At 45.3% G+C, this 26,943-nt stretch overlaps 1 protein-coding gene across 2 annotated transcripts in view; it reads right to left on the reverse strand.

The window, feature by feature from the left end:
- Nucleotides 1–6,649: 6,649 nt before the first annotated feature.
- Nucleotides 6,650–26,943, reverse strand: part of PLAUR (plasminogen activator, urokinase receptor) — a 247,383-nt gene continuing 227,089 nt past the window's right edge. For both annotated transcript variants that reach the window (XM_069640871.1, XM_069640870.1), the window contains exons 6-7: nt 19,476–19,607; nt 6,650–11,116 (exon numbers count right to left, since the gene is read on the reverse strand). In XM_069640871.1, coding sequence (XP_069496972.1) covers nt 10,875–11,116; nt 19,476–19,607 — 374 coding nt within the window. In that variant the 3' untranslated portion in view covers nt 6,650–10,874. The remainder of the gene's footprint in view (nt 11,117–19,475; nt 19,608–26,943) is intronic.

Raw genomic sequence — 26,943 nt, forward strand, 5'->3', positions numbered from 1 at the left:
ATTACTTAATCTATTCACTGATCCATCAAAAAAGTTAATTGTCTTAGTGATCAGCAAATAGGGGAATTCCCACGGAACTATGATCCTGCACACCTTTGCTTGGGAAGTTCTTAAATTAATTTTAGACAATGCAGCAAGTCAATATATAGAGGTAGAGAACATTTCCAGTATTGCACATTTCTAACTAGGGCCTTGTTCTGTTCATTGTATCACTGCTTTGAGAGACATTACACAGATTGTAAAATATTTTTGGAGCTACTTGGGTCCAGTAAATGCCAAAGGAAAATGCACACCTCTACATATGTTGCGGTTTATTAATAGTAGAAGGATTTGCAAAAGTGTGACGTATCAACTTCCGGGGCACCAGTGGTCCAGGGATGAAAATCGGTTTCTAAACCATCAATCGGCACCAGAAGGGATCCGAATAGATTGGAAAAACAAGCAAATCATAAACCTCCTTTTCAATTTGGTTATGTGGACAAAACAGCAGGCTTATCTCTGAAAGTTTGTGGATTGTTGGTTAATTGCAACACAGCGAAAATACAATTATTACCCAATGATAAAAAGGGAGAGTTCAGTCGAGGCTGTTTAACAATATCTACTTTATTATTATGACAGACAGTTTGAGCAACACTACGAAATACCACCCACACTGGAAAGGAATGCAGAGGATAGACAGTTTCAAAGAAGGAAAAGGTATGCACTCTGGATACTGACAGGAGGGCAGTCGGTCTGGTTAATAACCACAACCGTTTAAGGTTTCTTGGCTTCAGCACCAACAATCTCCTGTATGTGTGAGGTCATAACCAGAGTGCTTTGCAACCGAAAAGGTAAAGGGGTGAAAACATGTAATACTAAGTCCCACCCATCTTCCTGTCTGTTGTGGATCAAAGGGTCTCTCTGGTTAATGGAGCTTTTTGTTGTTCCGGTTTAAAGCAACAGGTCTCCCTTGAAGCTGCGGTGAGACCAGACGCACTCGCTCCTGCAAACCACATTCTCATACCTTATGAATGGGGTCGCCCTGCGGGGAGGACTACTGTAAAAACACCGTCCCAGACATGACAGTTCATGGTCAATCGATATTGAACAATGGAGCCGGCTTCAGATTGACACATTTGCATATGAATGGTTGTTAGGGTTTCCTGTCTCATTGTTAGCCTCTCTGGTGTCATGCCCCATTTGGGCCTGTTTGGATTACCCAATGAATGGTATGTGAATCGCTGCCACCAGCTCCAGGCCCCCCCAAAAAAAAAGGACAGGGCAGATCGATGGAGCATTTCTTAGTCAATCGGGCTGGCCATGGCAGGGGGAAGGTTTGCTCTCCCCACATCTGGAGATGCATTGTGTACTCCCCCAGAGTACACAGGTCTATGCGTATGTCGTGCTGCGAGCATAGGAAAATGTGTGTGTGTTAGCCCCAAACATTTTCCCCAAGTTTCATCTACCATCATTCAATTTCATTTAAACATCTCAAAAAAGCCTGTGCGGATGGTCTAATTCCTCACAAGTGTGCATATTTTATAAAGGACAATAACTATATGGAGGAAAATAACATTCTTATTTTCATCATTCACATAGCATTCTATGGTCCATGTGCCATTCTAAATTAAGAATTGCTTTGGTAATGACTATCTGTTTTGCCGATGGGGTCTCTTCATGTTCCATTTTGGCCCTGGAGTACAGTTCATAGGAAACTACTTTTGCTGCAAGGGTGAGGTGAAAATAAATGCACTTTGTGCTGATGCAAAGGCAGATCTCTTTGAGCGGCGCTGACACTAAATAGGCCCTTCCATGTGCTCCTGCAAATCGCACGCTCGTCTGGCCCTCCCCACAAGACTTCAACAGTGGTTGCTGCCCTGTTATGACCCCGATTTCTCAAAGTCCCCTCACCAATTGTGCATGCCACCTCCCCCTGCATGATTGTCAGGCCTCTGTGCCCCTTCAGTCCTATATGCAGGGCCTTAAGTCGGACCCTACAACTGGTCCCTGGTTTTAACCTTGAGCTGGGGCCAAGCCGGTGCCCAGGTCGTGTGCCGATGTCCCTCTCCGCAGAGCGCTGCAGGAAGGAAATGTGTTGCTTGTAACATGTGCCGGCATTCTGCCCGATGGAAAACTTGTTCCCTTAAATGAAAGGCAAATTATGAATTTTTCCGTTTTCGAGGAGGGCTGGTACTACCCCAGCCCGGCCTTGTCGGGGGTCGGCGCAGGAATGGATGGCATGAAGGCCTAAGGAGGGCCCTTCTGGGAAGTGGTGCGTCCAGAGATGAGGGATCTTGCTGGGTGACGGGACATCCGTGGAAAGGGCATCAAAAAATGGCTCCTTCTAGGGCAGGAGTAGCCAACCTGCCACACTACAGATGGTTTGACCTAAAAATCCCACGATCCCTCAGCACTATGCTGACAGGCACTGATGGGAATTGGAGGCCTAAACCACGGAAGGCTGACAGGTTGGTTACCCCTGTTGAAGGGTTTACGTATTGGCCAATTCTAATCAATCTGAGGGTCTTGGTTGCATTTCAAGTGTCTCTCGTTAATTGTGAGAGGAGTGCAGAGGCATAGCCAGTCTAGGGCCTGAGCGGGAAAGATAGGCGTTCATATTATTTAATGAACACATCAGTGAGATGAAGTCAGACTCTGTGTCCTTCTTCTGACCCGCCACACTGAGCATGTGTATATGCGTGTGCATGTGCCTGTCTGTGTGAGTGTGTGTCTGATTGTGTGTGTGTGTGTGTACGTATCTATGTATGCAAGGCTGGAGTTCGGGGAGGGACATTTGAACATGAACATTTTTTTGACGGGCATTGCATGTTTTACTGGCGTTTTTGGGCAAAGCATTGCCGACTTGAGTCGTGTTATGTGAAGGAGGGGTTAGGGTACATGGGGGAAGAGGGCATTTGTCCAGCCTGCAAGGCAATGCTTTCTTAATGTGGCATGACATTTGTTTTACTGATGTTTGGGGGCAAATACTACACGATGAGTTCTTCTTATATGGGGGAATATGTGTAGCCAGTAAGGACATGTCCTTTTTACTATGGCGTGGCTTTTTTTTACAGTCATTAAGGCAAAGCCAACAGGAGTATGTTCTTACATGTGGATACTTGCATATATTGGTGAAGCTATCGTCAACATGTTTTGTTATAGAGTCATTACTAGCATTGTGGGCAAAGCAAATATGAGCATTTTCTTACTTGGGAATGCTGGCATACATAAGTGCACCAGAATGGGCATGTGTGGGCACAATCAGTAAAACATTGCTTTTTTACACTTACTGTAATATAATGGGGAAAGGCATTATGAAAATACATTGAAAAATGCTCCTATGCTTTGTTGGGGACTTGGCATCTAATGGACTTTTTCATGTCTTACTCTACAAAACCTATAAACTGTGTAGCTTTTTACCTAATTTATCATAGAAAGTGTACTGTAAAATACACCATTTTAACTCATTATTTAAAAAAAATGTTCTCCTCCAAGCCCCCCTTGATTGGTGTGTGCTGTCTCGCTACGCTCTTCGGCCGGGGAAGAGACCATGCAGCCTTCCCTCTGCAGGCTCCCCTTCGATGGGCCCTACTACATTAGCTCCATGCCCCGCTTGTTACAAAATCCTGACCACGCATCTGGAGGAGTGCCAGTGAATTAGAACTAATAAAAACATATTTACAGTCTTTGACCAAAAAGTGGTTATTGGCTCTTGTTATACTTTCAATTGCGAGTTAAGCTATGGGGAAAAAAATAAAGTACGCATCAACAATTAATATTATTTAAACACATATATACATGAGAATAATGAAAACAAATGGGAATTCTTTTCTCAAATAATGTCGATTTTTATCTGCCTTTGTATGCACTTTAGTTACAAGTAAACGCATCCAGCTTTCGTTGATATTCCAATGATTTTATAAGGTTGGAGCTCAGTTTGCAGTGATCATTCTAGTGTTTCGCCATGGGCGCCATGTTGTCTAGAAGCTGCTCTGTAGGTAGGTGGGCTCATTTTGGCTGCCTACCACCAGAAGAACCTGCAAAACACACACAAAGTAAGGCGTTACATAAATGCTCCTGAGGCAATCCAGGAGGACGCATACACTACTGGTAAAAGGACTGCTCCAGTGAAAGTAAACCCAAGCATTGTTTGGTGTGTTGACCGCCTTTTTAGTGTGTGAAAGCAGGTGATGTCTTCTTGGGAGCTAATTCCCAAATGTTAGTCCTCCATAACTTCAAGTGGGCCGGGGCTACCGTGGGCAGAGTGCCGGCAGTCTCCAAAAAATGGTTTTCAGCTAGGGCTTTGATGGGCGCCCTTATTACTGATTGAGCCTGAAATCATTTTGTGTGCAATCTTCTGTCGCCATCATGTGGCAAAAACGTGAAGTGCCCCTTGGTTTCGTTTTCCACTGTGAACAATGATCAAAGTTGTTTGGAAAGGGTAACACAACCAATGTCACCTTCACATGTTTTCCTTGTGATGCAGGCAGAAGACGGCGCGCAACACACACAGGTAGCGCGCATTCATCTTTGTCCAGCCCGCAGTGCTGAACTGCTGCCTCTAGGAGACAAAGCAGAGCCTTCAGCGGAATAATGGGGGGTTGGGGTGGGCATGAAATCCCCACTCGCTGTCACACTGTTCGCTGAAGTGCACTGCATCTACCCTTGCACGCCAAGTTCACTTCAGCTGACAGGGTGTGACAGCAGGTGGAAAGTTCACTCTGACTTGTTGATGGCTCCATCATTACACGCTGAGCCCCCTGCTTTGTGCCCTAAAGGCGGCAGCTAGTCTAGTTTTAAGTTTAAGGAACTCGATGTGCTGTTCGATATAGTCTAGTGTAACGTAATGGATGTTTTAGATAAGTTGATACTGTGTTATCAAGACAAGCAGTAGAGATTTTTTAAAGCAAAAACAACACATGATTTTTAAACTTAACCTTAACTGTGAAGAGCCTCTGTTGATTTAAAAAATAGCAATCTGCACTTTTCAGCTTGATAACATGGGATTCCAACGCATCTAAAAATACAATGCTGATTTACAATAGACTAAGTTACAAAGCAAAACAGTGTCCTTAAACTGAAAACCACAAGTTAGCTTATTTATGTAACTTACTATATTTTCTGTGTTTTTGTGTCAGAAGGCACCATGTATTCAAATCGTGCATAACAATACATGCATGGCTGTTCCAACATCTGAAGTTGGCCTGATGTGAGATGCACGAGGAAGCCTGGCTTTTTGGCTCCCATCCAGACTTGATGCAAACAAGAACACCTGGGGCCATGCAGAGTGTAAATTCCTTCTGTGTTGAGTGATGTATGAGTACTGGAACTGTAACTAAGAGACCTTGCGGGTCACATGTAACCTGCCTACTGAAATTGCTTTAAAAACTCTTATAACAAGCACCACAATGCCTCTGGGCTGTGAGTGCGCTATACAAATGCAAATAAATAAACAGAGTGACCAAATAAGCCACCTGCCGCCCCTACCTTCTGAAAGGTTGCTTCGGGCAGGCGGCCCTTGCCAAAGCACCTGCCCCTTAGACCACGCCCAACAATTAGGTCACACCCCTTGTTAGACCCCACACCCTAATTTCTCATCCTAATGAAAGCACTGTTTGACCCTCTGAATTAATAACACTGGCTTTGACCTTTTTTAAACCCAAGCTGCACCAACTTCATAGTCTTTGTGTGCAGTTATTTCAATGTCCTTGTTTCTAACCCCGCATATGATATAATGCTGGGGTATGTGCCTGGGGGGTAGAGGGGAGGCACAGCCCAGACAGATGGGGGCATTCAAAACTCCTTTCGCAAAGTGGAGGTCCCCCTCAGGGGGCGTCTGGCATACACCATCCCCACTGCTCTAGCTCATAGATCCTCAGCTATGGCACCACACCATGGACCTCCCTAGCTTGGCAGCAGGGATGGGCTGGCTATTAAACAGAAGGGGTGTTGGCTAGTGAGCCAGCAGCATCGAAGACTCCTGGGCTGCTTGCTTGTTAGTTTTCGGGTTCCATCTGCATGTGGTCTCTACCCTACCCCATCCCCTCCCAAGCCAAGGGCTGCCTCTACGAGACACGCCATTTAAATAGCACACGGAGCCTGAGACTTACTCCAGAATCTCTCCTCCACAGTCATCAGTGTAAACAGATGCATGGTCACTGCTGATATCTGTACTCACGTTGCAGATAATATGTTCAAGTCCTGGAATGGCCAAATCAGTGTTTACTTCTGCGGTTAAGAAAATGGCTAACATTAACATCAAGGCCGTGAATCAGAGTGCGGCGTGCTACTTAAAACAGACTATTATTAGCTATGTTTATTTTTACTATGGCCCATGCGCACTGCTCTGTACCAGGCTATATGTGAAGGAAAAGTGTTTGTTTGGGATATAGCACCAGACCTGCGGCACAGCGATTACCTGTGGGGCCAGAAGTCTTCTTGTTGAGGCAGTGTTTCTGAATGCAGGGGCGCGCTCATGGCGGTGAGTGTGAAGGGGAGACATTTTAAACGTTTTCGATCTGGGCTGGAGGCCCCCCACATATGGCGCTGGCTGCCTCCCACTCCCACCCGTGGCCCATGCTGCAGCCCAGCAGGCTGGTGGTCCTGTGAGCCTGTATTCTCCAGGTCGACCACTCGCTATAACCATTCTCAAGCACATCAGACTCCACAATGCAGGACTAAATAGTGTTTAATAACGTTCATGCCATGGAGGCGGCTTCCATAAAAGCTCTCCTGAATCATGCATAGTACAGTGCTAATGACTTAATTGCATACAAAAATAGTGCACAGGCTCTGCTTTATGTACATCATTCTATAGACGGGCCCTTCTGGGTTTCCGGGCACGATGGCGGAGGGGCGGGGATGCGGTAGCTCCCTGTGCTTTGCCACATCTATCTATACGCATGCGTGCCTCTCTTCATTAGCCGCCAGGGGGCGCTTCAGAGGTGGGTGCGTCTGGGCACCCACGTTGTCTCGTCCTTACTTTATTCAAAGTTTGAGCCTTCCCTTTGAAGAAGAGGATGAGGCGCTAGAAAAAATGGCCATTTCACCTGTTGAACTAAGGACATCAGGCTTAAAGGTAATTCAAGAGCTTTTCATTGGGGGGCCATGCTCCCTAAGGACTAGGGGTGGGTCTGATGGGTGTGGGGGATGTTTTTAGTCACCACACTAGCATTTTGCCTGCTGTGCCTCTTTTGTCATCTCATGCTTCAACAGTGGTATTCAAACTGGGGATGGGGGAAGTGGGAGGGGGGGCAAAGGATGTCTGGGGAGAGGGAAGACTCTTTAAAAAGGGAGTAAGATTACTGTTTTTAATAACGCAATAGAACCCGATGAGGGGAGGAATTAACAGCTGGGTAATGCCCATGGGGCTATAGTTACAAGCCAGAGCGAAATGAAGGCTTTCAAAAAGCCCCGGGGGCATTACCAGACCGGTAATGTCCCCCCTCCGATGGTCCTATTTCTATTAGACCCAGACACACTGTATCAGGGTACTAATGGCATATTTTCTCCAGTGGAGAAACTGCGTTGAAACTGTTTCTCAACTCGAGAAAAAAAAGCAAACAAATGGCCACCAGGGATAGGGGAGAAAGGACTGCACGTAGTCCGTTCTCCCTTTCTATGTCAGACATTAAAAAAATAGAAAATAATTTAAACAAACAAAATGGCCACCATAGAACGGTGAGAAGGGACTACATGTAGTCCCTTTTCTCTTTCCATGTCAGACGGGGAAGAAAGGAAAAGAACTTGGGACACGGCACTCCGAACCGAGTGCTTCAGGTGAGTCTTTCCCGGACAAGTAACGACCCAGTGAGGGCCAATCAGATCGTTTGTAACAATCCAATTGTCCCTCACTGGGTACTCATATAAAGTATATGCATGATTTTCTACTGCTTATATTTTCTATTAAAGGCAGTCACCTTAATCCTTTTTTAAAGAAATGGGCACGCCTTTACATCCTATGGGTCCCTTAGTGGGCCAAGCCCCTATGTAGGGGGGCCCAGAAACAATATTTTTACTCAAGGGGGGCCTTGGTATGAACAAGTTTGTTTTAGGCAAATGGACCCACCTCTGGGCATTTGAGAGGATTATATGCACAGATGCGGTGTGGACTGAGAACACTGGAGAGAGTCCTCCCATAGTGGGGAGAACTTCCCACACTGCCGCCGGGACGGGACCTTCCAGTGCCTTTTAAGGCTGACCCGGGAAGGCCAGACACTACAGTCCATTCGCACTTTGCCCTCTGTACTGAGGAGGATAATATAATCGTTGATTTGAATGGAATCATTGGGACTAGGAGGCTCACCCGGTCAAGTAGCAGGCAATGCTATGACTCGTGGGTCTGAAAGCAGAGAACCAATCTCTTATTTAGTTACGAGAGACTGACTCGATAGTGTCTGTGTAAGGGCACTTGGTTACTCATGGTGGGAGCATTGGGGTTGCTAGCTTCATATTGGGACCTTTGCGTGGGGGAGCAAACTGTGACCAAATTAAGTCTTTGTTAGGTGTTACCTTCCCAGAGTATTATTATTGGTAATTTAGATAGTGCTTCGTGCTGGACTTCTCCAGCTTCTAAGTGCCAGACTGGGGATCAGGGGTGGACCAGCATCAACATTTTGATTTTGAGATGAGGAGGGTTGGATGAGTTTTAAAAGCTAGTCATGAGTGGGGCCATTAACCTATCAACCCGCACTCCCTCCCCTACCTCTAAACCCAGGAAGGTGAATAGCTATTACGCCAACCTTAGGCCCATTAGAGGCATCTTTCATCCCAATTCAGAGGATGTTTAGTCTTAGAAATTGAGAGGATATTTAATTTTAGAAAGAGATGCTAATCATTGGAGGTTGGGGCACCTAAACGCTGAGCCAAGCAGTTAAGCCTTTGGCTTGATCATAGAGGATATATTGATTTCAGCTTGGCTGGTCTTTTGTCCACTGCCACTGTATGCATACTTTGCTCTCCTAGGTGATAATGTTGGCAGGCTCTTGCAGTAGCTCGCCTTTCCCATCAGCACCCCTGGGTTGAGCGTCACGGCCGAGTGTTGCCTTCTGCCTGCAACCTCCTCAAAGTGGCAGAGCCCTCTCAAGCTAGGGGCTGTCGGGATGGGACCTATTTGCACAGCATTGTCTTGTTCTCGTGACAAGTGCATTGCCCCTTAGCGATTACCCCAACCTATTCTAGTGTAGCCCGGTAGCTCCCCATATCGCTTTCCTGGGCTCTGCGGGGTATATTCCATGTACACTGCTTGGCCCGGTCCATAGACCTTACAATACCTGATCCACTCTACACAGACAGCACAAGAAACCTCTGGGGAGTTTATAAGGGCCGGCTGGTGCAGTGGGATCCAGGGGTATACAAGGCGTGGGAGGGGGCCAATGCGACTGCACAGGTTGCTCTCCCCTAAGCTTCTCGGAGCAGGGAGGGTAAGAGTGGCATTGTGAGGGCTTTCCTTTCAGAACTGGGAAGGGAATAGGTGTGGGGGCAGTTTAGGGGCCCTCTTATAATGTGAGGACGTGAACGTCAGTGGTGCTCTTTTGTCACAGCAGGGGGGGTGCAGCAATTTATCGGTGGCAGCTCGCATAGCTTTGTAGCCACACCGTGGGGTCGAGTGCCCCTCTGTGCGTACGCTTGGCGAGGTGGCAGCAGGGCAGGGGGTCTCTCCACAGGCATCTTGCCGAGTTAGAAGGGTATTGGTGACAGATGACGGCGTAGACGGAGTGTGCACCCCCCTTTGACCGTGGTTAGAGAGATGACAACAGTCGCCCATCTAGTATAGGGTGGGGACGAAGGGGTGTTGTTCCTTACATCTCGCTTGATGTCACAGTACGCACCTCGAGGTCTCGCTATTGTTGTTGAGGGAATGGAAAAATGCGGCTTGTCGGCATTACAAATGGAGAAAAAATGCGACATCGGCCGCACTACTAAACCTACCCAGCATTTGCTTTTGGAGATAATGAGGCGCCCGCGGGTGCTGCAGGGAGTGCCTGACAAGCGCACCCTGTGTTCTCAAGCCATGAGGCCAGGTCCAGACACACCCAACCACAGCACGGGCCGCCTCTAGAACCTGCATGGAGGAAGCTGGCGTCAGCGGCTATTGCGAAAGGCGCTCCTCTGGTCAATCTTCACGCATTGCGCACAAAAACACGAGTTTACATTTGGGAAAAGGGGTTTTAAGGAGCACAACATTGCAATCCAATTGACTTCGCATACATAAGTGCCACAATGCATCTCCTTTTCAAAATATCTGTCTCAGGATATTTGGGGGTCAATCGGCCAGACCCCATTGCCTAACTCCCAGACGGCGCCAATCATAGCGCGCCAGACGGCAGCCACACCATCCTCAAGCGGCTGCCCTAGATTCGAGGCTGAGATCACCGGCAGACCACCCCGCCCCCCCCCCCCCCCAACTCCCCGTGTAGTTAACCAAACTGTGCAGTTACAATATGACAATTCACCTGCATGCTGTGGAGAAAAAAAATACACAAGACATCAGCGCTGGAAGAGTCTAATGGGGAGTCTGGAAAATTCGGGAAGGTGGCCAGGAGTCAGTTACAGATTTGTCAGGAAACGTCCAAGTCATGATTTTCACACTCTCTTTAGGGACAGTTTTATTCCATATTATATTCACACCCCGGAGGAGCACACATCCTGATGTTACCTGCCATGTTCTCCTTTCCCGGAGCAGGGGGGGGCCTGTGCGCTTTCTGACAGCTCTGCTTTTTGGGTTGTCAAGGAAGAAAGGCGCCACAAGGCCAACACGTCAGTGTGTTAGCCCTACATTGTCTCACGAATCAGGCTTGGCCATTGAAGTTCATATAGGTTTATAAATATATTTTCATTTCTATATATACAGTGTATAGTCCGGGGAGCGTCGCGCGCAGTGAGCACGACCAGCGTTACAGTATAATCCGCAGCAGGCCAGCGTAGCCGACGGCCAGCAGCAGGCCCGGGCTCCCACGCAAACGCCAGCCGGCGCTGTAGTCCTCGGGGCAGGAGTACACCTTGCCCCACTGGTTGCAGAGATTGCCTGCACAGCACTGGATCTCTACCTCCTTGGGGATGCCACTCACAGCGGGGTAGGTGTCGGAGCACAGGTCCTCTGTACAGCAGCCCTTCTTCAGCGTCTTTCGGTCCGGCCCTTCAGTGGAAAGAGAGAGGTGCGTGTTATTATGATGACAGAAGGTAATTTTTTTAAATTTCCATCTCGGTTGCCTTGCTCTTAAATAATGGTACAAAGCCTATAGAACACACATTCGAAATTTGCCCTATATTTATTTTATTTATTTTTTAAATTTAAATTGTCTCGGGATGATAGCTTAGGGGCAATGTGCTCGCCTTGGATATAAAACGACAGGAAGCAACACAGGTTCGATCCCCTGGTCCGCGCTTAGAAACCTCTGTGTATTAAGCGCATTATAAATAACCTATCATATCCTTTATAAAGCGCACAGGGCAGCCCTTGGGCATCATGGCACTGTTACAGTAGAGCTTAATTGGTTACAGTAATGACAACAGAAACAAGACAAATGAGAGTGATGAGCGTGGAGCAGACCGAGGTACATACAAGCAACCTGGTGCTGCTATATAACAATATTATCACTCACTCGACGACGAGTGAAGCATCAAGCCGGAAGATAGCCCTGGGCTGATGGAGGGGAAGGAGATAAAGATGTATGTGTCATCGGCCAAGAGGTGGTGATACGAGAACCCAAAGGACGAGGTGAGCTTGCCAAGGAACACAGTCTAAAGAGTAAATAGGCATGGACCAAGGACTGACCCATCAGGGGCCCCGAGTGAGAGAGAAGGGGCTGGGGCTATCACACTATTCCTGGATACAGAAAATGGTCAACCTGCAACCCAGTGAAGCGGAGAGCACGAAGACTGAGCTGAGTGGCAGTTCGGAGGAGAGGGGAGTGGTCAATAGTGTGGGGGGCAGCAAAGAGCTCAAGGAAGAGGAGTATGGCAGATCGGTGGAAGTGTTGAGCCGGAGTGAGGAAGTTAAAGATATGGTTCAGGGTAATTTGCATGTACTGATGGCCGTGGAACGTAGACTGTGGAAGGGTCGTTGAGTCCATCAGTTCCAGGTGGAATACCATGCATGTCCGTTTTTTTTAATAGTAGGGACGAATGGAAAAAGATTGATTCAGGCTAATCATAGGTTTGCTTAGGAGGGCTAGGACAGCGGTCGCCTTGCAGTGGGTTGGGAATTTCATGGGAGGAAGGGAGAGATTGTGGAGAGGAAAGAGGGGAGTGCAGAAAGGGATGTCAGACCCTTCATGGTCTGTTGTGCAAAGGCATCTGAAGGAGGGGTTGGCAGATCGGAAGATGGGTGCCATCGACTGGTGGAGGAAAATCAGGGAGAATAGGGGTGCTAAGAGCGGAAGTGGTGAAGTAATTGGTTTTTGGGCATATATACTTCAGGAACTTATAAACTTCACAACCCAGCTGTGCAAATCTTCAATTAGAGTTTTCTGGTCTGATGTTTCTCCTACCTTTTTCATTTGTTAAACAAGATCCAATTTTACATCTGTACTTAAATTGATCCCTAAAAATTGGGTTACTGAAGTTTCCAGCCCTCTAGGAATTAACATGAACAGAATCATGAATGCGATTTTTCAATCATGACTCGCTGTAAACAGTCATCAATGAGGAAGGATGCCTATTCAAACAAAAGTCTATTATAAATGTTCTGGGTTCGTTTCCCAACCAGAAGGGAGCAGGATAAATGAGTTGGGATGAAAATGTTGAACATGAATATTTATTTATTTCACGCCGGCAGGTCACAGGCATCGGGGCACATACATATACATGAGACAACATAAACGGGACAAACAGTCATGATTCAAGATTCACTAAGACTGGGAAAGACTGATTACCTGAATAGTAACGTTTTTAGTTCCTTACAAAAGCAAACCAATTTCTCTACCAATCTTAAATTCGGCTGGAGAGAGTTCCATAACTGGGCAGCCCTGATGCAAAAGGACCTTCCCAGACCTCTTGATTTTTTTAAAGCGGGGCATACAATCTGTGCATGGTTGGAGGAGAACAACGTTCTTACTGGTGTATAGCGGGTGATGGCAGATTTTAGGTCGGATGGAGCATTGCCATAACCACAACGGTGGACAAGGGTAAATACTTTTAAATCTATGTGGTCTTGTATTGGCAGCCAAGGGCGACCTCTTGTATATTTTGAGATGTGTTCTTTCCATGGAATATTCTTAATGATCTATATAGCGTCATTCTGAACACGTTGACATTTCTTTATACAAGAGATATTTGAACCAAGCAACAGGGAGTTACAATAATCCAATCATGACAGGATTGTGGCTCGGGCAATGGTAGTGCAATTTTCCTCTGTTAGAAAAGGGCGAATGTTCCTTGAAAGGCGAAGGTAATGATTACAATTTCTGTTAATCTGGTTGGTATGTTCTTCAGTGTTAAGAGAGGATTCCAAGATAACACCCAGCGTTTTTACTTTGTGCTGAACTGAGATGGTTTTGTCATTTATGAGGAAATTTTACATCCAGGTTATACCTGGCATGGGATGAACCGAAGATCAGAAGTTCGGTCTTTCCTCAATTGAGGCACATCCAGTATTGGGACATCTGGGACTCAGTCAGATTATATGCAAAAAGAAGCTTTGATGAGTCCTGGGAGAAATCACCACTTAATTCTAAGACCAGCTGCGTGTCATCCTCATCGTTGGTAAAAAAATAGGCCAGAGTCCTCAAGGAGAGTGCACAGGGTCCTGACGTAGATGTTAAACAACACTGGTGATAAACAGGCTCCCTGAGGCACGCCACATAGGATGGAAGAAAGTGGATAGAAAGCATCACGCCAGTGTATGCTTAACACACACAGTGTGTAAGGAAGGATTCAAACCATTCAATCGCTTCTTTAGAGTAGTTTCCTACGGTGTCAAGTGTGCTCAAGAGGCGCTGATGGTTTAGTACATTAAAAGCAGCGGAAAAGGTCAAGAAGGACCAGGCGGCCAGTCTTGCCTTTTTCCATGATCCCAAGCATGTGAGATTGCAAATCCACAAGAGCAGTCTCCGTACTGTGGCCAGGTCTAAAGCCAGATTGCCTATGGTAAAGTATGTTGTTAACCTCTACAAAAGACTGAAATTGAAGATTTGCGACTTTATCTAAGATTTTTAATAGGAAGTTGCCATTTGTGTTTGGTCTGAGGTTCGTTAGGTCTCTGGGGTCACCTCTGTATATTTCTGGGAGGGGGTCACAGTGACTGCCTTAATGGACATGGGAATATGCTTGTCACGAAAGGAGGCGTTGACTATGCGAGTTAGAATCAGTGAAAAAGTGGTTCCATATTTGAGGATGACTTATGAAGGATGGATGTTTTCTTCAAATGACGTGGGTTTCATTGACGAAAGAAGTTTCCCCATGTCTGAGATAGAGAGAGATCGATGATAAAGAAAATTATGGTCGGGCGGAGTGACCTTGTAGAGATGTCAAATGATTATCCCTAGGTGTCGGAGATCTTTGAGCAATTGATACCTTATCCCTGGCCGTGGTAATTTCAGCTTCTAATGCTACCTGAACTTTGGCGCAATCTGATGCTGAAGGAGAGTGCAGAGTGGATAGCGCTTTTAATTGTATACCAAAAACAAACGTATTTCTATATCTTTGTGAGACAAAAAAAGCTTTGATTTATATGGGATCGAATACCACTCTTGATAGTTTTATGCATATCTTTTTAAGACTTTCCTCTATCAAAAGTGGATCTTAAGCAGATGCTTGATGACTGTGTGCTTTTATTTTTACACAACTCATCTTTCCCTGACATCAATGAGATGCTGCTTAAAGCTAAAGACAGGCTATATCCCCCTTTTGCAATCTTCACAGTTAAATAAAAGGGATGTGCTTGGGTGGCCCTGTCATATATAAAGATCTGAAATGCGTGTATTTGGTCTTATCCTCCCAGGTGAGTAGAAAGACATTGTTCCATCATCAAAAGACATCTATAAGAACCACAGATAAGCAGTTATTTAGATGCATCTAAAAAGGAAAATCCTAAAGGATGTCCCATAGTACCTCTGCAGACGGCTCTCAACTTGACTACGGTCAGGGTTCGTGAATCAACTATGAGAAAATAACTGAACAAGACTGATGGTTATGGAAGGAGAGCCAAGGGGTCACCGCTGCGCTCTAAAAGTGCATTACTGCCCATTTGAAGTCCGAAAACGTGCACATATATGATGCACACGACTTCTGGGACAGTTCTTCCTGGATAAGGGGGGACAAAAGTAAAACGTTTTCGTCTCAGTATGAAACATTCAGTGAAAACCAAATACTATGTCCGAACAGAAGAGCCTCGTGTCAAAAGTACATCATGTTGGTGGGAGCGTGATAGTTTGAGGCTGCTTTGCTGCCCCAGGCCCTGGACAGCTTGATATCACTGGCACCACCATACAGTCTGCATTGTAGCAAGCTGCCCAGGACCATTCATATGAGATGAAAACGTTTTACCTTTGTCCCCCCCCCCCACTGCCTCACCCCTCCTCTCTCTGCACTTACATGTTCTGAATGCTCACAAGGTCTTGTAGGTCTTTCTCTATCTTTCATTGTTGTATTGTTCTTCATTCCCATGTCCCCTCCCTGTTGCCCTGTCGGCGCTTTGAAACACAATTTACTTGATATATAGGGGCCTTAGAAATGCACAATAAATAAATACATATATAAAGTTTCTAAATAAGAATGTCAGGCCAGACATTTGGGAGCTAAAACTAAATCAAAAGTGTGCCATGCAGCAAAGCTATGATCCAAAACATAGACGCAGGCCGATAAATGGGTGCAGAAGAATACATTATGTGTTTCAGAATGGCATACTCACATTCCAGACCTAAACCCCATTGAGATAGTGTTGCAAGACTTCAAACAAGCTGTCCATGTAAGGACGCCCTCACATTTCACCGAATTTAAGTAAGGGAGAGTGGGCCCACATTTCTCAAAATGGGTTTGAGAGACAGACCAAAAACTATAGGACTCCTGTAGTTTAAGTCGGTGTGGCTCAAAGGGGGCCACCAAGTGGAGCATCTGAAGGTTTTCATACTGTTTCCACACGTGGATACTGAATGTTGAACCACTTGTGGATGAATAAATGTTAAATGATGATCATGTTTTTGAGTCATTCGCTTAATCAGGTCTTTGCCTACTGTCAGAATGAAATCTCATAACATGTTAGGTTTACAACACTGCATGTGAAAGATCCTGAATGCCCCCATAGCGTTTCAGCCTTGAAACGGAGGTTATTAAAGCAAATCCAACCCATCATTTCTTTAGGTGACTCCTGCTCTAGACTCTTTTCTCGTCGGTTTATTTTGAGGAGGGCAATCTTCTTTGGTAAGCCATCCTCAGACTTGCTTGTGCTCTTAAAAAACTGTTTTAACTTCAGAGTTGTTTTATTAAATGAGCACTTTTCAATTAAGAGTGTACTAAACTTTCCTAATTTGTTGCCCTCGTTCTCCTGGAGCTGCAGTGTCTACCTCTACAAGCCCAAATCGCATTGAATGGGTTTTAAAGCTCTGTGCCTCAAGTGCCCAGTTCCTGTAATTGACAACTGAAGATTCTCAGTGGTGTGTGCAAATTGTGTGGGTCTCACAGTGCCACGAACATCTAACACAAAAGGCAAGTCCATGGAATCTGTTTTTTCCCCTCGTTAGGTCCTCGCCGGGTCCTGGGATTGTTTTGTACTGTTGCAGAGCGGATGTAAACCTCTTGTGTTCTTTTATCGCTGTTCATATGTTGGCATATGAATTTTGTTTCTCACTACGTTAAGTGTTTCACTACCCTCTTTGGGCGAGCAACATACTGTAAAATGTCATAAAATAAATTAAATGAATTAGGCATCTACACTACGAGTCGCTGAGATCTACACCTTTGTGTACCAAGGGATGCTCCTTCCTCCTTTGGCTCTCTCCTCTATCTTCTATTAACAGTTAAAAATACCCAAAGGGAACACAGCTTCTTAGCTCCATTCACGGGATCTGGGACTTGAAGTTTGAAGAAGCGCCATACTAGTGCCACAAGATCCATTTTTAGAACAGGCAGCTGCAAATATCATAACTTTATTTGAACCACCAATCACAGCTCCCAAGTGCTTCGAGGCTACAGGAGTTGTAGCACACCGGATGCCAGCTCCTATGACTTATTCACTGAATCTGGTTTTATCTACAGAGATCAGAATTGTCCAAATTTGCAACACATTCTGACAACCTCCCCCTCCTCCACTTCCTCATCCTTTGTCTACAACTAACCTACCGACTGGCAAAAGACACATTCCTCTTTTGCGGGGCTCTTGGTTAATACCAGGTTTGGACTTAGTTACTCTACTCCACTTCGTTTCCCACTTCCCTGTCTACATTCTTGCGGCTTGGGACTGCTGGAGAATGCCGTGCACAGAGGCCCGACCAGCCTGTAACATCACTCTATCGAACAGAACAATGTAAATTGCTAGCTGGCTGCTCCACGGCATCCAAACCCCTTGTGGGGTAAAACAGATGGTTCCCTATGTTCTGGGTAGAGATGCCCTTTGTTTTACCATCAACACTGTCTACCATCTTTCACTATCTCACTTACAAATCAAGAATCTTATGGCAGTTAATAGGCACTTAATAGCACGTCGTGGTCATGCAAATGATGAGCTGTGCACTCAGATAAAACAACAATAAAGCAACTATCACCACCATTCACAAATCTCTCCATTATTTATTGGCCAAAGTGCAGACACTAACAATCCCCTGTGGCAACACCACGGGTGCAGCGCCTGCTCCCGCCTCATCACATAGGCCCTACTTGATGCCCTAGACCAGGCAAAGAACATCAGGCATACTTGCCTGTCACGATCTCAGCCCAGCACAGACACTCACCCCGTTTTTGCCGTTCTCTGGTTCCCCCGTTCTTTCGGCGGTGCAAATTGCCATGGCAACTGGGCAGATGCTATGCACAGAGACATTGCTCTGCAGCTGTCCCGTTTACCAGTCGAACTGCCTGCAAATCAATACGGTCACAGGACCGACAACGCAAAATCTTCACGTTGAGTCTTTTTCCCCAGGCTCCATAATAAAGCACGAATGGATTGAAGTTAGTGCCTGTGTTTTGCGCTCTGCTTGAAGACACGTTTTGTATCCTTTTGACTCCGTTTCCTCGTCACGGACTGCCCTTGCCTCTCAATTCTGTTTGGGTTCTGCTGATTTCCTGGTAACGATATTTTTTGCTTGCCTTTTGGATTGCCTCTGGATTGTCCCCGTGTTTATTCTGACTTGTTGCTCTCTGAATCTTGGGATTGGATACTACCTGTTGTTCCTTGGGGACTTATCTTGGATTCGCTTCTGTGTTTTCAACCCCAGTTACTAACTTCTCACTATTCCTTAGGTAAGATACACCTTATAATATACTCTCTGTTTAGTAAAGTCGACCAGGAGATTTCTTTTCCTCTTCTCTTCCTATTCTTTAGTGAGAACAGAGTTTTGTTTGTACACTATCAGACGACAATTGAAAGCCCAAGTGTGCCAAATCATACGGTTAGTGTTGCTCTTTTCCCTTTATTTCGTCTGTTTTCTCAATTCAACACTAAGACCTGCCCTTATTCTTAAAGCCTGGCGCACACCTGGTGGTGTTTTTTCTTTGCTCTTTCAGTTGAATAACACCTCTGTTCATATACACATAAACGTACAGAGGGGTGTATAAATAGAAAGGTCGCCCTCATTGAGGAGATACACGGACTTCTTGGTCTGGGTTGCACAGCAGCATAGATCCCGTGTCAAGTCTCTAGGAGTATTCCCTTGGTGAGTACTGACATTGGGGGTTATTAAGACTCTGGCGGTAGCCGTGCCGGAAAAAAGAAAATCCCCATTCCCATTGGACTCAATGGGAATGGGGAGGACGGATGCACCGGCACTGTGCGGAACAGTTCCGGTGCATCCGTCAAGGTCTGCGAGCGGGTGCCCTTCCGCCCGCCAGGTCAGACGTGGCGGGCTGAAAGGTACTTGCTCGCAGAACTCGTAGTTTGCCGGTCCGGAAACAACAGTACCGGCAAGCCTACCGGTACCGTTGTTTCCGGACCGGCAAACTCGTAAAATGGCGCTCACACATATTGTACTTGAAAGGTTTAAGAGCTGCAGCCTCCATCTCAAATAGATTAACACAAGCACAGCAATGAAATATCAAATGCATGTGTAGGATACACCAGGCAATTAATTGTTTCTGGGCACTAAGTACCATGCATTATAATATATGAATTAACACACAGCAGGCATATTACTACTAAGAGCATGATTGTACAAAAATCTCCTATTTCAGAGAGATTGTAAAGGTTCATGAAATGTACTAATTATTGCAAAATAACACCAGCCAACCAGACTATTAGATGATTCAGCAAATGGAGTATATCACATCTCTGTCATTGTCATCATTTCCAGTGACACGTGCTGTACTTCCATTCGGTTGATGGTGCCAAGCGGCGAGATGGCCCGGCTTACCAAAGGCTTCCATGCAGCGAACCAGGCTGCCACTGCATTTGACCATCTGTTGCTTCTCAGGAGCGCACTCATTATTGCCCGTCTCGTTGCAGCCCCAGCACATGATGCCGTTTGGGAACCTGGGCTTGGACACTAAGAAGAAAAAAAAAAAAGAAAAAAAAAGGTCAAACGGAGCAGTGGAGTGCTAGAAGCTGGGGTCCTTCCCAGCCAAGGTAGCCTCATCTATGCCAGGGTTCATTACAAGACATTGATTGGCTCTGGTAGCCATAACCACCGTGCATAAACTGGTGGAATAGGAAGCCATGGTCGCATTCCATTCCAGAAGTCAAACCACCCCATAATTGCAAAACCATTATGTACATTGACCACACCATTTTGATTGTCATCAACGTGTTTTTTATGATTACAATTTGGTCAGAAACTGCATCACAGTGGAAGCACGTTACTTTGTCGCGTGCCTCGCTCTGTCAAAGACCAGAACCTGAATCTGCAGAGTACTATGCTCTCTGCAGATTCAGAGTGCATAACCCTGCACCATGTACTTAAAAAGGAGTTGCCCACTCCAAAGCCCACCCTTGGTCTTGCTCATGCCACGTTGCGTTAGGTGCTTTCCAAAACTGCTTTTATCCTAATTTCTTGTCCAAAGCTGCAAATCTGTTGATCTTATTCTGGAGACAATGCTATGACTTTTAGGCTAGAAGTCAGGGATGGACCTTGTGTATGGGGGGTCTTTGCCTTTTCCCCTCTGAACTCTGGTTTTCTCATTTTATCAGCTCCATCTGAGCTGACTTGATGATGTCATTGACACCACAATGGCCAGATTACAGATACTTTGCACCGGTGCAAGTGCAAAGTTTGCACGGTATTAGCACTAGGGCAAGCAGTGTTTCCCGGTGTTCCCCGCCAGCTCTGCGGCGTAATTTACTATAATTCAGGACCAACATCACTGCGTTGGCCAACGGTTGTGCTGCTATTGTTAGGAAACCACTGGGATGAGACACCGTAATATTAAACTGAGCGCTTCTTGGCAATCTACACTTCTGTATTGTCATCTGGCCAGCAAGGGACACATTGCGGTAAGAAATACACCTCGTATTGCTCTGCTGCTGAGTGCAGCGGCAATCCATGATCTCTTTCAATCAATTACGCGGCTGCTGCTTTTCTGCCACACATATAGTCAGCGTTGCGCACCCCAATAACGCCGTCAGCGGTAATTGCGAAGTGCGTTAAAGGGTTAACTCCATCTCCCGAATAGCACAGAATCAATCAGAGTGCGCCCATATACCACACCTAGATTAAGTGCTGGCAGAACATTTTAACTTTCTACTTCAGCTACCAATTTAACTTGTTAGGTGTGAAGAAACTCTCAAAATAACTTTACATTAAATACAATTACAAACAATACTGAGAGTGCCTTTATAATGCCGGACGAATTGAAAACTCTGACGAATAATTACAACCTGGGGAAGAAAGACCAGGCCACCTCTGCTACTACACTAAGCATCACAATTCAAACTCTCAAGCGACCAGTTCACCATGTAGAACTACAATAAAAAGAATGGGAGTTGGCACAATAAGTCCTTCTTTACTGTTGAAACTGTCACACAAAATAGGGAAAATTCAAATGTTGAACCCACGTGCTTACTGCAGAGACAGGCTCCTGAGAGCAGCAATATTGAGAACACTATAGATCCCTCACTTGCGGCAATAGACAACAACAAAGTTTTGCCCGCATTATGTTATACCTTGCGTGACACTATTGGAACGGACAAACAGTAGCTGATGTGACTGAAGCAGCTAAATCTAGAGCACATCGCTCAGTTGATACTGAATCTGCACATGCAGTAATTGTCTTCCCTTTGAACGATAGCGGCACACAAAGATTATCTACATCTCCCAACATGGGCCTGGCTGGGGAGGATTCACGTGTCTCCAATGCGGTCTCTGAATCGATAATATCCCAAAACGAAGTGCAAGCTCAGCTTGCAGCATCACAGTTTGCAATTAAAGTTTTGTCCCGCTTGAGTGGAAAAATATTGGACGAAGTTACATGGATATCAACTAGTAAACCCTAACGAGAGGATAAAAATAAAGATTTGGATGCCTCAATTGTGGCTGCCGAAATACAGGCCCAAAACCCGGTACTACAATAGGGAAAAGAATCCATCTTGATCTTCAGTCCAGATGAAGCAAGTCCAGCACAGGTCGAATTCGATGAGGACATTAGTGAGGTATCCACAATTCACCTCAGTAGAAAACAACGTAGACAAAAGAAACGTACAAACCGACAAAAACAGAGAATACCGAGATATTGGCAGCTACGGCTGTTCAGAAGAAAAAAGTTAATATCACATAGACAGCCATAAGCAAGAAGAACAGTACAAAGGTAAAGAAGAAGAAGAGCGCCAAATCTAAATGTGAATTGACTCGTTGGTTGATAAATGATAGAAGTAAAAATGAAATTGTTGAGGATAAAAGACCGGCAAGGATTGCCAGTGAATATACTGCTGAAGTGGAAATAGTAAAAGTCAACCAGTATTTACAATAACACGGTCTACCCAGGGAATTACTAAACGGAAGCCACACAAGTCAGATCTGACTTTTTAAATTTTTTTACATTTTTTTTTTGGAAAATGTATTTTCAATTCAAAACACAAGAATAACATCATCATACAATACAAGAACATATTTACAAAAATATATATATACAAAGTCACAAAAAAAATCTAATTTGCCCCTTAGGATTCTGGATATGAAAGACTGACTTTTTTGAACCAATTAGAAACACAACGCATCAGTTCAGCAGAGTTCACTGTACTACGATTGAAACTGCAAACTTGGTGAGACTATATAAAAGCAGATTCTCTGAACTAGGGTATGACTTGGATGTGGTAGTGGAAACTATCCCTCCCACATATTGTCAGCCGCAGGCCATTGGAAATATATGGGAGCGTTTGAAGTCTGCTAGCACAAATATGGGAAATTAGAGCAATACCAATACCTTGTGTAAACCCGTATTCTTTGTGGGTTTAATTGTGTGAATGGGCAGAGTGTTACCGTTAGCGAGCATTCTTTTTCTGTCTCCCTTTCTCGCTTCCCACCACCCCTGCGCTCACGCCATATACTGTCATATTGCTTTGCGCTTCCCGCCCAAACAAATTGTTTCCAGCAGCACATGGTATGCTCCGCCTGCCGGGGGAACAGACCTGTGCGTGAGGTGTTTTCACCTCAAGGGTGACTGCAGCTCCCCTGCCGGCCACCGCAGGTGGAATGTCCCTGCAGAGGATAAAGCCCTGCGGGGATCCTCGCCGGGCAGCCAGCGCCGGGAGATCCGTGAGGGAGACAACTCTGGAGCATCTCAGTGGGCAACCAGGCCCACTGTCGTGACAGGACCTCCACTGAGGCCGTCCTTTTTCTAGTCCGGCTGTCCTCTCTCTCCCCTACCCAGGGTTGAGAGCATGTGCTGGGGTCGGTGTCAGTAAGAGAAGCTCAGCGGGTGCTGAACAAAGGGCACCTCACGTTAAGGGACAGAGCAGCGTTGACCGATTTGCGCTGGGTATAGCCGACAGGTAGGAGCGGGAAAAAGTGGGGAATAAAGCACTGCATATCGCGTTTTTAAATACTGCAAACAAGTGGTTCCTGTCAGACAGGCCGTACTGTAAGTTCTAAAAGGATTGTCGCAGAGAACTCAGGGGGGCCTAACGTTATGAGCTAGCCCCACAGAGTGAGGTAGTGAAGTAACTTACCTCAGGCACACGTCGAGTACCCAGTCAGGGTACCAGTTGGCAGGCCACAGTGCTACTTGGAGGGTGTTACCCACCCGGATTGTGGGGGGTGTGCCATTGTTTCTACAGGGGCCGCATTTGGCCGTGGGTGGCAAGTTGGAAGGTCTGAGTTTTTTGTTGTTTGGGCAATACCTGCCCTGTGTGGCTTTTCCCGGCCATGCACGTGTCTCGTGCAGCAGTCTGGGGAGGGGACACTGACGTGGGAGAAAGACTGTTCACCTGAGTGGCCCTGGTTTTTGGGGTGAAACAGGACCTGGGCTGCCTCGCTCAAGGGACCGTTATATATTCAGCCCAGCCTTACAACAGAGGCGGCCTGACAGGAGAGTTGTGACTCCTGTTAAGACATATCAGGGGGATCGCGGGTCTATGTGCGATGGATAGTTACGCGACGGTGATCTGGCGGGTCGATCTGTGAATTTGTGTTTTAGAGGTTGAATGCTCATGTGGTAGCCTGCAGCTACCAGGAGTATAGCATTTCTGACGCTGGGCTCAGATTACCCCATGTGTATCGGGAGGCTTGCACTTGTTCCCAGAGTAGGGAGTGAATTTATTGAATGGTTTATGTACCAAATGTGAATAAACATGGTCCCCAGTGACCCTGTGAACATTATTGAATTATTTATTTACCAACTGCGAATCCATTTGTTCCCAGAGTACGTAGTGAATGTTATTGAATTGTGTATTTACCAAAGGTAAAACAACTTGCTACCGGTTTACCCCTATGACACTAATTATTTATTGACCAAATGTGAATTATCTTGTTTTCAGGTGACTCCAAGGATACTATTTAATTATTTATATACCAAATGTGAATCATCTTGTCTCCAGGTGACTCCATGAATGTTATTTAATTATTTATTTACCTAAAGTGAAGAACATGCTCGCAAGTGGCCTACTGATGTTATGTAATTATTAAATATCTGTGATCTGGTTTTACACATTCTGTTTATAAAGAAGGCTGCCAAGCTTTATCAAATAAAATAAGACTGTGACCGTTATTTAACCAGGTGCAGACTTATCACGGATAGCCACCAGGGCTGTCCTGGCAATAGGAGAGGGCAAACCCTCCCCCATAGCCCCTCACATGTGGTTCCAGCCATCATCCCCCTGGGTGGTCATTTATGCATGTGTGCCGTGAGGTGTACGTATTCCATGTTCAGGACTCCTACAGGTTGCTGCTCACCCCTTTTTAATCGGAAACATAGGGAGTTACACCTTATACTTGCAAGAGAATATATGAGGGGTTCTGAATTGGTTGATCCAGAATAATGATCATTAGGCCTCACCAAAAAATTGAAGCTCGACTATCAGTACTTCGAACACGCAAGGCTTTACCCATTTTTTAGAAGCAGACGGGTCGATTAAACCTGTTACAGAATTATATCTTCCTCTTGCAAGAGAGATGGCTTCTCACTGAACTTGGCATAGATGGATACCAAATATTCCAAATCATGCCAAAAAAGGCCCCAGGGGAGGTCCATTTGTGGGACTGATAATTAGAGTAAATAATTATATAAAAGCCACCAAAATTATATCTAATGGTGAAAATCCATCTATGCTAGCCGTGAGAGTCCGCTTTCCGAATAGCTTAACAGATGTTGTAATCATAAATATATACAACCCCCCTGGATCTTCAGTGTACTGATAATATCATAGAATCAGTTATAGAAATAAACAGTGATACAAACGTTCACAGTAAACAATCATTAATTATAACAGGGTAAGATTTCAACACCCGTTGTTGCTGTAAGAATGATATATCGGAAACTGAATTTGTAAATAGTTCCTCAAAGATGGCAACTAACATTACGAACCATTAGGGAATTGTATGGATCGATTCTTTGCTAAATTGGGACTGTTACCTAGTGAATGGATGCGTGTTTGGTTATAGGCTGGGTAAGTAAACCTGGAAAAGTGTGGCAAAAACAGCTACATTGCATTACCTGTTTTGTAATGAATCAGTTATCCCTCGCATTAGGACGTTGGAAGTTAAAGGAAATTAATTTAGTGATCATGCAATCATTACTCTAACCTTGGTGTGCTGGGGGCAGTGTGCTGGTCCAACACAAGTAGGCGGCTTATAAGTGACTCAAAGCGGCAATCGAAAAAACTGGACAGAGAAGAATCTAGAGAGAGGCAGTAAGTTTGTAACTATTAACCCTGCAATATTATTAGATCATCTCATTGGCCAGAAGGAGGAGGGGATAGAGACATGGATTACAGACACAATGTCCAGGCTTACCATACAAAAGAGTATTTAACTTATTTGACCAGCACTAAGAAGAGACAATACTTAAACTGTTAGAGACACAAAAAGGGACATGAGAAGTGAGGTACGACGCCTCAAGAATATGGAATTAACCCATCCATGAATCAAGCTGACCCATTTTCTATACCATTTTTTGACTAAACGGGTAAAGGGTGGTTAACCTCTAGTAGAAACACCCAATGGCCAATTATGATGGCTAATACTAACAATGAGAAAGATGTGGACATTGCTTGTCAAGTTTAAGTCATCTAAAGCAAATCAAGTCACTTGTAGTATTGGGGAACAAGAATGAACTAAATATATTGGCGATACATTTAATTCCCTTAACGAATACTTGGAAGTAGCGGACCCTATCAAGGAAAGATTTGAAATCCTCTTTGATCAGGATGATATTGAGATGAAAATATGTAAGCTTAAAGACTCAACAGCCCCAAGCCCAAATGGCCTTTCAAATATTCTACTGAAAAGGTCTCCGCGCGCGCACCAGGCAAGTGCACTGGAAAGTGCCAGGATCGTGCCGCTTAGCTGTTTTCAACTCTGCTCTGAAAATACAACGTGATATATTTAACGTTTATGGCTATATTCAGCTTTTGCTAAGAATATCCCTACCCACTTTCTACCTGCTGCCTATAAACACTGGCACGCATGCGCATCAGGGAAGTGAACTACTGCCAAGATCGTGCCCGATTGTGCCGCTTAGCTGCTTTCCTGCCGAGCGGAGAGTGGAGAGCTTCTCCTGGGGCGCTGTCTCTTGAGTGTTTATAGAGACAGTAAGGTATTCACGATATACTCCAACTATTTACCATTGTATCAGTTAACAATGACTTCGGGCGTGTATTCATTAAAATCAGGCATGCCTCAGTCAAATTGTACAAATGTGGACGCCCCACTCTTAACATAACTCACTAAGCAAGTCCATGGCTACAGTGGCTGTGAAAACGCACTGCCTAAAGTCTCAACCTCGACCGCATTCATTGGGGATTGATATTTGCTCGTATTGCCGGACCAACGCTGCTGTTACAGCGACCTCGCTGTTAGAAGAAACTCAAGTCACCTCGATTCTATTGCAAGATGACTATCAATGCGCAGCCTCGTCCGTGAGAGCTACCTTGATTACTGCTGACCAAACTGAATTAAATTTAGCATATATAACAGATTCTGTCCTGGAAGCCGCCTTCCCACACTCTAATCAAACATTGACGGGTCCAACTTCTGCGGCTTGCTGATTGATTAATGGTGTCTCCGTTGCATAATATTAAGCCTATTTCCACCAAAACAATACAGCAACAATCATGCACCTCTCGTAATGCAGCAATAGCAATGATACATGCCAAGTCCACTACTTCATTGTTTGACAATGTGCGAGAAGCAAATAATTTAACGAAGATGTGGTATTTGTGCATTCTAACTCTGG

This window comes from Ambystoma mexicanum, chromosome 1q (genome assembly GCF_040938575.1).
Source record: "Ambystoma mexicanum isolate Mex_15411 chromosome 1q, UKY_AmexF1_1, whole genome shotgun sequence".
Classification (NCBI taxonomy): Eukaryota; Metazoa; Chordata; class Amphibia; order Caudata; family Ambystomatidae; genus Ambystoma; species Ambystoma mexicanum.